Here is a 15,745-nt window from a genome sequence, read left to right on the forward strand (position 1 = left end):
CATCAAACACTCCCAGGACAGGTACAGCACGGGGTTAGATACAGAGTAAAGCTCCCTCTACACAGTCCCCATCAAACACTCCCAGGACAGGTACAGCATGGGGTTAGATACAGAGTAAAGCTCCCTCTGCACTGTCCCCATCAAACACTCCCAGGACAGGTACAGCACGGGGTTAGATACAGAGTAAAGCTCCCTCTACACTGTCCCCATCAAACACTCCCAGGACAGGTACAGCACGGGGTTAGATACAGAGTAAAGCTCCCTCTGCACTGTCCCCATCAAACACTCCCAGGACAGATACAGCACGGGGTTAGATACAGAGTAACGTTCCCTCTGCACTGTCTACCCCATATACCTTGTTACTCATCCCTTGACTATTTTGTCCACATTCCTGTCACCTTTACGATCGTGCAGCCGGTGCTGTCTCCTGCACGACTCGATCCTGAAGGAGCTGCTCTGATGTCCGTGGAAGGAGGTCCTGTCCCCGAGGTGGAAGCTCAGCAAATCCCGGCTGCTGGACGTCAGGTTCGTAGGAGACCCAAAGCTGGCAAGCAGTCAGTGCTGGTGGAGAAGTTTCTGGAAGGCCAACCAAAGGTTTTAGGAGTGAGTTTGCTGCTTTTGTTCTGTTTCGGTTCTGAGTGTTCAGCAATAAGCTGGCTGCTTTTTGTCCTGAGCGACTGTGTTTATGAAAAGCCCACGTTCCCGTATTGCTGCACTCGTTCGCAAGGTGTCCCTTCACCGAAAGAGACACCCCCCCACAGGCTCCTGCACCCCCAGGTCCCTCGCTCCCTGCACACTCTCTTTGGGATTCTGGGATTGAGTCTGCATTGCCTCCCCCTGTCCCTTCCCCCAACCTCCATCACCTCCCACCTCTCAGTATTCAATTCCATCGACCACTCCTCAGATCGTTCTGCCCGTCTATCTACGGGACACTGCAGTCGACCGGCAGCGTCCACACTCTCTGCCACCGCTGGCAGCTCTTACCACATCCGGCCACTTCATCTGTGACCTTAGTCAACACACGACCTGTGCGGATATCGGAGAAGGCCCAATACTGCGGCGAGAGAGAGAGAGAGAGAGTTCGGTCAGAATCATCAAATCCCTCCATTGCAGAGAGAGAGAGCCATTCAGCCCATCGACTCTGCAGCGGCCCTCTGAAAGAACACTCAAATCAATGCAACTCCACAGCCGTATCCCAGTTCGCTGACCTGTCAGTACCTGGACACTTAAGGGGCAATTAACAGTAGCCAATCCACCTAACCCGTACATCTTTGGACTGTGGGAGGAAACCGGGGCACCCCGGAGGAAACCCACGCACACACGGGGAAAACGTGCAGACTCCGCACAGACAGTGACCCAGCGGGGAATCGAACCTGGGACCCTGGCGCTGTGAGGCAGCAGTGCTAACCACTGTGCCGCCATGCCACCCTGACCCCTGTTGTTGGGGAGATGCAGGACAAAGTGAGATTATTCTCCTGAGAGTAAGCAAGTGCATGGATACAGAGAGTGATGTCTGAGGGAGCGCTACATCTGGGTTGTGAAGAGATTTTTGTCTTCTCTACCCAAGAACTCCATCCTTCCCCCCCCGCCCAACACATACAGCAAAAGCTTCACCAGCCTTTTAAGGGCCCAGTTTTTAACGGTTGATGGTATTTGCAAAGCCACTAACTTTCATGCGAGCATTCCGTAAACAGTCCACCGGGATCAAGACGTTTCCCGTTTCTTGTCAACCGTTGAATTAACTTGTAGCATACTGCCTTCCCAAGACAAATAACTATTTAGTAAGACTTTTTCCCTGAAACAATTAAAAAAAAACCCAAGTTGGCACAGATCCCTTCCATTCCATGAACCACAATTTTGTCAACCAGCCTTTCATGCGGCACTTTGCCGAAAACGTTCCTGAAATCCATACAGACATCTATTGCATTCCGTTCCTCAAACGTCTCACTCCCCTTCATCAACGACTTCAATTTATTCGCCCAAACATGACGATCCTTTTACAAATCCACGAGGATGCTCCTTAATTAACTCCGACCTCCTCTACAATGCCTGTTGAGTTTCCCCCCCAGATTTAGGATTCCAAAGGCTTCCCCAACACTGGTGTTGAACGAATCCTGTCTGTCCTCACACCTTCTTAACAAACACCAACATTTAACACTTTAATAAACACTTTTGGTGTTCCAGCCTTGCCCTGCACTTCGAGCAAAAACCACCCAACTCGTCCTTATGTTAGGGGAGAGGCGTTTTCAGAACCCAAAATGTATCATAGAGTTCAACCTACCTCCCCCTTTAATGCTACTGTTGCTTTTCAGAGCACACGGCTTGTTCCCTAGGTGTGGGATTACAATTATGGACACGTGGGTTTTTAAACGCAAAACGATGTTTATTCCATGAACTCAACTTAACCTTTTAAATAAACATTGGATCACTTAACACCCCTTTCTTCAAAGATAAACCTGAAAATATTACAACACTAAATAATCCTTCAGTTATTCCTTTCAACATCCATGAGACTTAACACCTTTAAACAGAATCACATCAGGTTAAAGGCTTTACTATTATGAGTTTAAATCACCCAAATGATCCAGAGATAGTCTTTCATGGCAGAGATCGCAGCAAATCCAGCTCACTGCAAACACAGACACACCTTTTCCTCAAAACTCAAACTAAAAACTGCAAAATGGCTGATCTAAAGCCCAGCTCCACCCACACTCTGACATCACGGCATTTCTTAAAGGTACATTGCGTAAACATCCATTTCTTAAAGGCACTCTCACATGACACTTAACAGGAGCCCCGCCAACTCTTATACTCACAAACTTAGAAACATTTTCTCCCTCACTCCTGTAAGTCTGACCACAGGAACTCATTAAGTGCCCTCTCCACGTTATGGACGCCAATGCGTATCACAGCTTCTGCATCACCCCCAGCCCCCCTAGGTCGAACATCTGGCACCCTCGTCGTTCTGTTAATTCAAGTGCGGGACTCCGGATGACGGTTAACAGAGTGTCTGTCTGTCTCTCAGATTACGGAATCCTGGACCTGACAATTCCGACTCTCTCCTGGCTTCCTCCCATCTTCCCATCTCTGGAAAGTTGAGTTCCTCCTTCCTCCCGCGCCGGCCCCTGTAGCCCTGCGCCATGTTGCGTCGGGGCCGGCGCGTTGAAGGGAGCCACCGCGCATGCACGGATCCCACGGCTCCCAGTTCAAGCCGGGATCAGCAGCTGGAGCGGCGGGATTCGCTCCAGTGCCGTGATGGTCCCCTGAGGCCGTGTTATCGCCGTCAAGAAACGTAACGGCGTTTCCGACGGCGTCAACACTTAGCCCCAGGATCACAGAATCCGGCCCAATATCCCAGCTGAGGTCTAACGAGTGATTTGTATAAGTTCAGCGTAACCTCCTCGCTGCTGTACTCTTTCTGAAAGCGTAATCATGATTGACAAACCTGCTGGAGGTTGTGAGGATGTAACTAGCAGGATAGATCAGGCGAACCAGTAGATGTGGTTTATTGAGCTTTTTAGATGGTATTCGATAAGATCCCTCACAGGAGTAACCAAGATTAGTGCACATGAGATTGAGGGAATATACTGGCATAGATAGAGCATTGTTTAATGGGCAAATAACAGTGAGTAAACAAGTCATTCTCAGGTGGTCAAACTGTGACCAGTGGGGTAACACATGGATCATGGGCGGCTGCTATTCACAATCAATTATCATTGATTTGGATGTGGGGACCATAGAATCCCGACAGGACGAAGGAGGCCATTTGCCCCATCGAATCTACACAGACTCTCCGAAAGAGTACTTTACCTAGGCCCATTCCCCCACCTTATCCTCATAACACTGCGCATTGATCACGGCCAATCCACCAAACCTGCACATCTTTGGACACTAAGGGACAATTGAACACGGCCAATCCACCTAACCTGTACATCTTTGGACATTAAGGGAGAATTTAACATGGCCAATCCACCTAACCTGCACATCTTTGGACATTAAGGGAGAATTTAACATGGCCAATCCACCTAACCTGCACATCTTTGAACACAAAGGACAATTTAACACGGCCAATCCACCTAACCTGCACATCTTTGGACACGAAGGGACAATTTAACACGGCCAATCCACCTTTCCTGCACATCTTTGGACACTAAGGGACAATTTAACACGGCCAATCCTCGTAACCTGCACATCTTTGGCCTCTAAGGGACAATTTAACACGGCCAATCCACCTAACCTGCACATCTTTGGACACGAAGGGAGAATTTAACACGGCCAATCCACCTTTCCTGCACATCTTTGGACACTAAGGGAAAATTTAACACGGCCAATCCTCGTAACCTGCACATCTTTGGCCTCTAAGGGACAATTTAATATGACCAATCCACCAAACCTGCATGTCTTTGGACACTAAGCGCTAATTTAACATGGCAAATCCACTCAACCTGTACATCTTTGGATACTAAGGGACAATTTAACACGGCCAATCCACCTAACCTGTACATCTTTGGACACTAAGGGACAATTTAACACGGCCAATCCACCTAACCTGCACATCTTTGGTCACTAAGGGACAATTTAACACGGCCAATCCACCTAACCTGTACATCTTTGGACACTAAGGGGCAATTTAACACGGCCAATCCACCCAACCTGCACATCTTTGGACACTAAGGGACAATTTAACACGGCCAACCCACCCAACCTGCACATCTTTGAACACTAAGGGACAATTTAACATAACCAATCCACCTAACCAGCACATCTTTGGACATTCAGGAACAATTTAACACGGCCAATCCACCTACCTGCACATCTTTGGACACTAAGGTACAATTTAATATGGCCAAGCCACCCAACCTGTACATCTTTGGACACTAAGGGACAATTTAACAAGGCCAATCCACCTAACCTGCACATCTTTGGACACTAAGGGACAATTTAACACGGCCAATCCACCCAACCTGTACATCTTTGAACATTAAGGGACAATTTAACAAGGCCAATGCACCCAACCTGGACATCTTTCGACACCAAGGGAAGATTTAACACGGCCAATCCACCTAACCTGTACATCTTTGGACACTAAGGGACAATTTAGCACGGCCAATCCACCTATCCTGCACATCTTTGGACACTAAGGGACAATTTAACATGGCCAAACCACCTAACCTGCACATCGTTCAACACTAAGGGACAATTTAACATGGCCAATCCACCCAACCTGTACATCTTTGGACACTAAGGGACAATTTAACACGGCCAATCCACCTAACCTGCACATCTTTGGTCACTAAGGGACAATTTAACACGGCCAATCCACCCAACCTGCACATCTTTGGACACTAAGGGACAATTTAACATGGCCAATCCATCTAACCTGCACATCTTTGGACACTAAGGGACAATTTAACACGGCCAACCCACCTAACCTGCACATCTTTGGACACTAAGGGACAATTTAACACGGCCAATCCACCTAAACTGTACATCTTTGGACACTAAGGGACAATTTAACATGGCCAATCCACCCAACCTGCACATCTTTGGACACTAAGGGACAATTTAACACGGCCAATCCACCCAACCTGCACATCTTTGGACACTAAGGGACAATTTAACATGGCCAATCCACCTAACCTGTACATCTTTGGACACTAAGGGACAATTTAACACGGCCAATCCACCCAACCTGCACATCTTTGGACACTAAGGGACAATTTCACACGGCCAATCCACCCAACCTGTACATCTTTAGACACTAAGGGACAATTTAACACGGCCAATCCACCCAACCTGTACATCTTTGGCCTATGGGAGGAAAGCCACGCAGACAGAGGGGGAACGTGTAAACTCCACAGAATCGAACCCGGCTCCCTGGCGCTGTGAGGCAGCAGTGTTCACCACTGTGTCACCGAGTTTGCTTATTGTTTCCATTGCTGCCGACACAAAGCCAGGTGGGAATGTGAGTTGTGAGGCGGCTGAGTGAGTGGAGTGAGTGGGCGAGAACGCGGCCTATGGAATATAGTGTGGAAAAATATGGGGCGGAATTCTCTGATAATGGGGCTATGTCCCCACCTCCGCGGGGAAACGGGCACCAACCACTTGGGATTCTCCGGTTTGAAGGGGGCCAGCAAGGCCCCGGAGTATTCCTCACAGCTCCGGGCCCTCCACCTCCGGCCCCCGGTCCGCGTGTTGGTGTCCGCCCGTGGCCCCACGCAACATGACGGACCCACACAGCGGGCAGGCCCCAAAAATATAGCCCCCCCCCCCCGATCGGGTGGACCCCGATCGTGAACCTGGCCATCCTGGAGGCCCCCCCCCCCCCACCTCGCCGGGGGGGGGGGGGGGGGACGACTGTCGGCGGAGAATCGCTGCGGGGGCCTCTTTCAATGGCCCCCGGCCGGCGGCCCCGTCGAACGCGCCCGCGCGCGATAGGCGGCGATTCTCCAGTCCCCGGAGAATCGCGGGAAGGCGCCGCACCCGATCGGGGGTCTGACGCCCCGTTCTCCGTCCCCGCGCCAAGGGGAGAGTGAGAAGCGAAGGAGGAAGTTTCCCCTAACCGAAGGGCAGATTCTCCGAAGAAGGGCTCAACCATTTAGGATGGAGATTGCGGAGTTTCTGCACTAAGCCAGTGGGCGATTCGGGGCTCAGTCGCTCACTATATTGAAGACAGAGATCGTTAGCTTTCTAGATTTTAAAGACATCAAGGGATATGGAGATACTACAGAAAAATGGCGTTGAGGTACAAGATCGGCCATGATCTGGTTGAATGGAAGACCAGGGCTGAGGGGCCGAATGGCCTACATCTTGCTCCTATTTCCTGTGTTGCTACAATCCTGTCTCTAAAATCTTACAATTCTCCCGATATCTGTGGGCCGCTCGAGTCCGACAACCCTCCCTACTCTGTAACCTCCTCCAGCCCCGACAACTCTCCCTATCTCTGTACCCTCCTCCAGCACCTACAACCCTCCCTATCGCTGTAACCTCCTCCAGCCCCTACAACCCACCCTATCTCTGTAACCTCCTCCAACCCCTACAACCCTCCCTATCTCTGTAACCTCCTCCAGCCCCTACAACCCTCCCTATCTCTGTAACCTTCTCCAGCCCCTACAACCCACCCTATCTCTGTACCCTCCTCCAGCCCCTACAACCCTCCCTATCTCTGTAACCTTCTCCAGCCCCTACAACCCACCCTATCTCTGTACCCTCCTCCAGCCCCTGCAACCCTCCCTATCTCAGTAACCTCCTCCAGCCCCTACAACCCTCCCTATCTCTGTAACCTTCTCCAGCCCCTACAACCCACCCTATCTCTGTACCCTCCTCCAGCACCTACAACCCTCCCGATATCTGTAACCTCCTCCAGCCCCTACAGCCCTCCCTATCTCTGTAACCTCCTCCAGCCCCTACAACCCTCCCTATCTCTGCAACACCCAACCCCTACAGCCGTCCCTATCTCTGTAACCTCCTCCAGCCCCTACAGCCCTCCCTATCTCTGTAACCTCCTCCAGCCCCTACAACCCTCCCCATCTCTGTAACCTCCTCCAGTCCCTACAACCCTCCCTATCTCTGTAACCTCCTCCAGCCCCTACAACCCTCCCTATCTCTGTAACCTCCTCCAGCCCCTACAACACTCCCTATCTCTGTAACCTCCTCCAGCCCCTACAGCCCTCCCTATCTCTGTAACCTCCTCCAGCCCCTACTACCCTCCCTATCTCTGTAACCTCCTCCAGCCCCTACAACCCTCCCTATCTCTGTAACCTCCTCCAGTCCCTTGACCCCTCCTTATCTCTGTAACCTCCCCCAGCACCTCTAACCCTCCCATCTCTGAAACCTCCTCCAGCCTCTATAACCCTCAATGTCTCTGTGACGCTCTGATCCTTACCCGCCGGTACAGCAATTAATCAGCTGATGAAGTAATATTTCTATGAGTTTAGCAGTTGCTAAAATGTGACATTGACAGTAAAGATCTGAGATTTCGGCAGGACCTATATGGGGACATAAATAGCGAGCAGCACCAGCTGGGGTTGGAAACGGGCGCGGAGGCAGATGTTGTAGCCCTCGCCTCGTTGATCGCCCGAAGGCGGATCCTGTTCGGGTGGAGATCAACCTCTCCACCCTGTGCCCTGGCGTGGCGGGGGGACTTGCTGGAATTCTTGACGCTTGAAAAGGTCAAATTTGAACTGAGGGGAAGGATGGAGGGGTTCTACAATTCATGGGCATTATTCATTGTACACTTTCGAGAATTGGATCACATCGAACATTAGGGGGGGGGCTGCGAGGGTTGGGGGAGGGGAACTGTGTGTGATAATGGTGACTATGGTGATTCCTTTTTGTCATTTGTTTATGTTAACAGGCGGGCCAATGTCTGGGGTTTGGTGGGAGGATGGGATCGTTTAATAAATTTAGAGTACCCAATTATTTTTTCCCAATTAAGGGGCAATTTAGCGCGGCCAATCCACCTACCCTGCACACCTTTGGGTTGTGGGGGTGAAACCCACGCAAACACGGGGAGAATGTGCAAACTCCACACGGACAGTGACCCAGAGCCGAGATCGAACCCGGGTCCTCGGCGCCGTGAGGCAGCAGTGCTAACCACTGCGTCACCGTGCCGCCCGCTGAATCATTTATATGAACCACAAACAGCAAGGGCCCCAACATTGATCCCTGTGGGACCCCACTGGATTCCATGGGCTATCACCTTCGCTGTCATTCTGTCATGTGGCACCTTATCAAAAGCCTTGCCAGAAATAATGCGGATACTTGGGGAGTTTGGGGATTTTTCAGGGTATAAATTGAACATGGGGAAGAGTGAGCTGTTTGTGGTGCATCCAGGGGAGCAGAGTAGAGAAATAGAAGACCTACCGTTGAGGAAGGTAACAAGAGACTTTCGTTACCTGGGGATCCAGATAGCTAAGAATTGGGGCACATTGCACAGGCTAAATTTGACGTGGTTGGTGGAACAGATGGAGGAAGATTTCAAGAGATGGGATATGGTAGCATTGTCAATGGCAGGGAGGGTGCAGGCGGTTAAGATGGTGGTCCTCCCGAGATTCCTCTTTGTGTTTCAGTGTCTCCCGGTGGTGATCACGAAGGCTTTTTTCAAAAGGATAGAAAAGAGTATCATGGGTTTTGTTTGGGCCGGGAAGACTCCGAGAGTGAGGAAGGGATTCTTACAGCGTAGTAGGGATAGGGGGGGGTTGGCACTACCGAGCCTAAGTGAGTATTATTGGGCCGCTAATATTTCAATGGTGAGTAAGTGGATGGGAGAGGAGGAGGGAGCGGCGTGGAAGAGATTAGAGAGGGCGTCCTGTAGGGGGACTAGCCTACAGGCTATGGTGACAGCCCCATTGCCGTTCTCACCAAGGAACTATACCACGAGTCCGGTGGTGGTAGCTACACTGAAGATTTGGGGACAGTGGAGACGACATAGGGGAAAGACCGGAGCACTGGGGGGGTCCCCGATAAGAAACAACCATAGCTTTGCCCCGGGGGGAATGGATGGGGGATATGGAATGTGGCAAAGAGCAGGTATAACGCAATTGAAAGATCTATTTGTGGATGGGAAGTTTGCGAGTCTGGGAGCGCTGACCGAGAAATATGGCTTGCCCCAAGGGAATGCATTCAGGTACATGCAATTGAGGGCTTTTGCGAGGCAACAGGTGAGGGAATTCCCGCAGCTCCCGACACAAGAGGTGCAGGACAGAGTCATCTCAAAGAAATGGGTGGGGGACGGTAAGGTGTCGGATATATCTAGGGAAATGAGAGACGAAGGGGAGACTATGATGGACGAACTAAAAGGGAAATGGGAAGAAGAGCTAGGGGAGGAGATTGAGGAGGGGATGTGGGCAGATGCCCTAAACAGGGTAAACTCGTCGTCCTCGTGCGCCAGGCTAAGCCTGATTCAGTTTAAGGTATTACACAGGGCACATATGACTGGAACACGGCTCAGTAAATTTTTTGGGGTGGAGGATAGGTGTGCGAGGTGCTCGAGAAGCCCAGCGAATCATACCCATATGTTTTGGTCATGCCCGGCACTACAGGGGTTTTGGATGGGGGTGACAAAGGTGCTTTCGAAAGTAGTCGGAGTCCGGGTCGAACCAAGCTGGGGGTTGGCTATATTTGGGGTTGCACAAGAGCCGGGAGTGCAGGAGGCGAAAGAGGCCGATGTTTTGGCCTTTGCGTCCCTAGTAGCCCGGCGCAGAATATTGCTAATGTGGAAAGAAGCCAAGCCCCCGGGGGTGGAGACCTGGATAAATGATATGGCGGGGTTCATAAAGTTAGAGCGGATTAAGTTCGTCCTAAGGGGGTCGGCTCAAGGGTTTACTAGGCGGTGGCAACCGTTCGTCGAATATCTTGCGGAAAGATAGATAGGGGAGAACAAAGAAGGCAGCAGCAGCGGCCCAGGACTTGGGGGGGAGGGATGGGGGGGGATGGGGGGGGGGGGGTGGCCTGAGACAAGGCAGTTGCCAATTAGGGCTAGTTTTTATTTTTTGTTATTTAATATTTATTTATTTGTTGTTGTTTTTGTTTAAATTTAAAAAGGTCATTATTATCTGTATTGTTATAATGTTGTGTAAAGGATGCACAATGTACTGTGTTGGTTGACCAAAAATTTTCAATAAAATATTATTTTTAAAAAAAAACATACATGGAGTTTGAATGGCTCAAACAGAGTAATTTTGATAGGTGGATAAGGGCTTTGAAAATAGACCAAACGTATGAAGCTCTCAGAGAAATTATACTTTTGGAGGAGTTTTAAAATTCAACTGATGTAGTGAGAACTCATGTGGAAGAACAGAGGGTTAAAATTGCGAGATTAGCAGCGGAAATGGCAGATGATTATGAATTAGTTCATAAATCAAAGATTGGTTTCCGACATCAGTTTCAGCCGGTGAGGGATAGAAACTGGGGACATGAGAAATACTCAAGTGGTAAAGGTAAAGGTGATCTGATGGGAGACAATAAAGAGAGTGTACCTCAGATTAAAAAAGAAATCCAGGAGGGTGGAAAAGAAATGAAAAGTTTCAAATGTTTTCACTGTAATGGCCATGTAAAGTCACAGTGTTGGTGGTTGAAGAAAAGCACTGGGAAGGCTGATGTGGGAAAACAGGATAAGACAGGGTTTGTTAAAGTGGTAAAGGAAAGCCCAAGGGAAGCGAAGGAGATGCAAACGATTGTACAGCCTGTTCAAGAGGTGATTGATAAGAAGGTGCCAGATGTCTTTAAAGAATTTACTTGTGTGGGTAAAGTTTACTCTTGTGTATCAGGAGGAGCAGGTAAAGAAGTCACAATTTTAAGAGATACAGGGGCTAGTCAATCTTTAATGGTAAGAGATGAGGAATTATGTAGTTTGGGAAGAATGTTGCCAGAAAAGGTGGTGATATGTGGAATTCAGGGTGAGAGGAGTAGCGTTCCATTATATAAGGTAAGGTTGGAAAGTCCAGTAAAGAGTGATGAAGTGGTAGTAGGAGTAATAGATAAACTATCTTGTCCAGGAATACAGTTTATCTTGGGTAATGATATAGCTGGATCGCAGGTGGGAGTGATGCCTACTGTGGTTGATAAGCCAGTGGAAAATCAGTCAACTGAAGTGTTGAAGGACAAATATCCTGGGATTTTTCCGGATTGTGTAGTAACAAGGTCGCAAAGTCACAGGTTAAGACAAGAGGAGAAATCAAAGAGTGAAGATGAAGTTGAAGTGCAATTATCAGAAACGATTTTTGATCAGATGGTTGAAAATGAACAAGAACAGGTGGAGGATGAGGCGGATATTTTTAGTTCAGGAAAATTGGCGGAGTTACAACAGAAAGATGTGGAAATAAAATGGATATATCAGAAAGCATATACGGAAGAGGAATCCGAGAGTATACCAGAGTGTTATTACCGTAAAAGTGATGTCTTGATGAGAAAATGGAGACCTGTACATATGCATGCGGATGAAAAGTGGGCAGAAGTTCATCGAGTAGTATTGCCGGTAGGGTATAGAAAGGAGGTGTTGCGAGTTGCACATGAGGTACCAGTGGGAGGTCATTTGGGAATAAGGAAAACTCAAAATAAAATCCAGAAACATTTTTATTGGCCTGGACTACATAAAGATGTAGTTAAATTTTGTCAATCATGTCACACATGTCAAGTGATAGGGAAACCTCAAGCAGTGATAAAACCAGTGCCCTTAATACCCATTCCAGCATTTGAGGAACCTTTTACAAGGGTCCTGATCGATTGTGTAGGACCACTTCCTAAAACAAAAAGTGGGAATCAATATCTTTTGACTATAATGGATGTGTCTACTAGGTTTCCAGAGGCCATTCCAGTATGTAATATTACAGCTAAAAGGATAGTAGAGGAGTTACTTAAATTCTTTACTAGAAATTCAATCAGATCAAGGATCGAATTTTACTTCAAAGTTATTCAAAGAAGTTATGGATAGCTTAGGAATAAAACAATTTAAATCAACTGCGTACCATCCAGAATCGCAGGAAGCGTTAGAAAGGTGGCATCAGACATTAAAGACAATGTTGAGGGCGTATTGTCAAGATTATCCAGAGGATTGGGATAAAGGAATCCCATTCGTATTGTTTGCATTTAGGGATGCACCTAATGAGTCTACAAAATGTAGTCATTTGGACAAGAAATCCAAAGTTTGTAGTTTTGCCAGTGGGGATAAAGTTTTAGTGTTGTTACCAGTGGTAGGTGAACCTTTAAAAGCTAGGTTTTGTGGACCGTATCAGATTGAAAGGAAATTAAGTGAGGTGAATTATGTGGTACAAACACCAGATAGAAGGAAGACTCACCGAGTGTGTCATGTGAATATGCTTAAAAGGTACTTTGAAAGGGAAGGAGAGAAAAAGGAGGTTTTAATGATTCTAACTCAAAGTGACGAACCAAATCCAGATGACTGTGAATTTGACATTCCTCAAATTAAATTGGAAAATGAGGATGTTCTTAAAAATTGGGATGAATTGTTAAGTTACCTTCCAGAGGAAAAACAAACTGACCTGAAAGAGTTATTGGTATCACATGGGCAAGTTTGTAGAGATAAATTGGGAAGTACTAAAATGGCTATACGTGATGTAGATGTGGGAAATGCTGTTCCAATCAAACAACATCCGTATAAACTTAATCCTTTAAAATTGGCACAAGTTAACAGAGAGACTGAGAGTATGCTGAAGAATGGCTTAATTGAAGTGGGTTGCAGCCAATGGAGCTCACCCACAGTGATGGTACCTAAACCAGACGGTACCCAATGGTTGTGTGTGGACTATCGAAAGGTGAATGCAGTTACAAGAATGGACTCTTATCCTCTCCTACGTTTGGAGGATTGCATTGAGAAAGTGGGACAATCTGCTTTTATTTCCAACTTCCAGACATGGAAAGAACATTTAAAACATCGTATGGAGTTCTTTGATTGACTTCAGGAGGCGGGTTTGGTGATGAACCTAGCCGAAAGTGAATTTGGAGAAGCCCGAATCACTTTCCTTGCGGAGTTTCCGATACCCTCAAGACGAAGGGAAATAATGCGATTTCTTAGCATGAGTGGATTTGATCGAACATTTGTGCAAAGGTTTTGTAGCGTGATTACTCCACTGATGGACTTGCTAAAGAAACGTCAAAAATTTCAATGGACAGCGGACTTTCAACAGGCATTTGACGGCCTGAAGGCTGTGTTAACCACTGCTCCTGTGTTAGTTATCCAAAATTATACCAAACCATTCAAAGTGGCTGTTGATGCGAGCGATGTGGGCCTAGGTGCGCTGCTTCTACAAGGCGACGCCGAAGGGCTAGAGCGGCCTGTTAGTTATTTTTCAAAGAAATTGGATTCTCACCAGAAAAAGTATTCGACGATTGAGAAGGAGACTTTGAGTTTGGTGCTGGCTTTGCAACATTTTCACATTTATGTGACCAGCAATCCATCTGCCACCATTATATATACTGATCGTAATCCTTTGACGTTTTTGGAGCGATTCCAGAATAACAATGCAAGGCTGTTTTGCTGGAGTTTATTGTTACAGCCATTTCATTTAAAAATAGTACATGTGGCAGGACGGGACAATGTGATAGCCGATGCTTTGTCACGAATGTGATCACTCGAGAAGGTTTTCGGTTGCAGGAAGAAGAACAAAGGAAAATGGACTATATTATTATACCTGTTTGAGTGCGTTGTTTTCTTTAAATTAAAATGTATATTTACTGTGTGCATTTCTTAGTGGATGGTGCAAAAGAGAAAAATGAAATCATCTTGCAGTTGATGGTTTATTTATTTTTCTTGGGGGGAGGTGTCATGTGAGGGTACCTTTAAGAAATGGATGTTTAAGCAATGTACCTTTAAGAAATGCAGTGATGTCAGAGTGTGGGTGGAGCTTGGTTTTAGATCAGCCATTTTGCAGTTTAGTTTCAGTTTTGAAAAGAGCTTGGGTGTGTGTCTGTGTTTGCAGTGAGCTGGATCTGCTGTGATCTCTGCCATGAAAGACTATCTCTGGATCATTTGGGTGATTTAAACTCAGAATAGTAAAGCCTTTAACCTGATGTGATTCTGTTTAAAGGTGTTAAGTCTCATGGATGTTGAAAGGAATAACTGAAGGATTATTTAGTGTTGTAATATTTTCGGGGTTATCTTTGAAGTAAGGGGTGTTAAGAGATCCAATGTTTATTTAAGAGGTTAAGTTGAGTTCAGGGAATAAACATTGTTTTGTGTTTAAAAACCCACGTGTCCATAATTGTAATCCCACACCTAGGGAACAAGCCGTGTGCTCGGAAAAGCAACAATAGCATTAAAGGGGAGGTTGGTTGAACTCCATGATACATTTTGGGGTTCTGAAAATGCCTCTCCCATAACAGGGTCTATCGAACATCCCCAGCAATGTGATTGGTCCTTTTTGCTTTTTTAGTTCCACCCACATGGCTTCAGTTGAAGAGCCTTTTGAGATGTCATCCGTCCTTACTGCTATAATTGATTCCCTGAACAAAATTGCAATGCCCTCCCCACTATTTTACCTCCTTCCCTGACTCGCCTGAAGATCCTATATCCTGGAATATTGAGATGCCAATCCTACCCCTCTCGCAACCAGATCTCAGTGACAGCAATGACCATACCCCCATGTTCTAATTCATGCCCTCAACTCATCTGCCTTGTTCGTCAGACTCCTTGCATTCAAATGAATACCATCCAATCTTGCTGAACTCCCTTGTGACTTAACTGGCCCAGACATTCTATATCTTCCTGACTCACTTGATGTCTCTTTTAATTTTGGCTGTGCATCTATCCCTGCGGAACGTTCTCTCAGGATCCCAGGCCCACTGCCACGTTGGTTTAAACCTTCCCCAACTGTCCCAAAAAAGACTCATTGTGGTTCCATTTTGGTTCAGGTGCAAACTGTCCGCCTTGTACAGGTCCCACCATCTCCAAAAACGGTCCCAGTGCCCCAGAAGCCATCTGAAGCCCTCCCTCCTGCACCATCTCTCCAGCCGCGCATTCATCTGGACTAACCTCCTGTTTCCATACTCACTAGCATGTGGAACAGAAGGTAATCCAGAGGTTACTGCCTTCGGGGTCCTGTTGTTTAACCTACTTCCTCGCTCCCTAAGTCCTGCTTTCAGTACCTCATCCCCTTTTCCGCCGATATCGATGGTACCAATGTGCCCCACAATATCGATCTGTTTGTCCTCCCCTTCAGATATTCTCTGTAGCTGGTCAACAAGATCCCTGACCCTGGCACCAGGGAGGCAACATACCTTTTGCGGC

General features: G+C 47.5%; 1 protein-coding gene across 4 annotated transcripts in view; it reads left to right on the plus strand.

The window, feature by feature from the left end:
• LOC140410124 (uncharacterized) overlaps nt 1-15,745 on the plus strand; it is a 187,877-nt gene that overhangs the window by 67,543 nt on the left and 104,589 nt on the right. For 3 of the 4 annotated variants that reach the window (XM_072498078.1, XM_072498079.1, XM_072498081.1), the window contains exon 7: nt 415-603. In XM_072498078.1, the coding sequence (XP_072354179.1) occupies nt 415-603 (189 nt within the window). The remainder of the gene's footprint in view (nt 1-414; nt 604-15,745) is intronic. The other variant, XM_072498080.1, reaches the window with a different exon arrangement.

Source organism: Scyliorhinus torazame, chromosome 4, assembly GCF_047496885.1.
Source record: "Scyliorhinus torazame isolate Kashiwa2021f chromosome 4, sScyTor2.1, whole genome shotgun sequence".
NCBI classification, from domain to species: domain Eukaryota; kingdom Metazoa; phylum Chordata; class Chondrichthyes; order Carcharhiniformes; family Scyliorhinidae; genus Scyliorhinus; species Scyliorhinus torazame.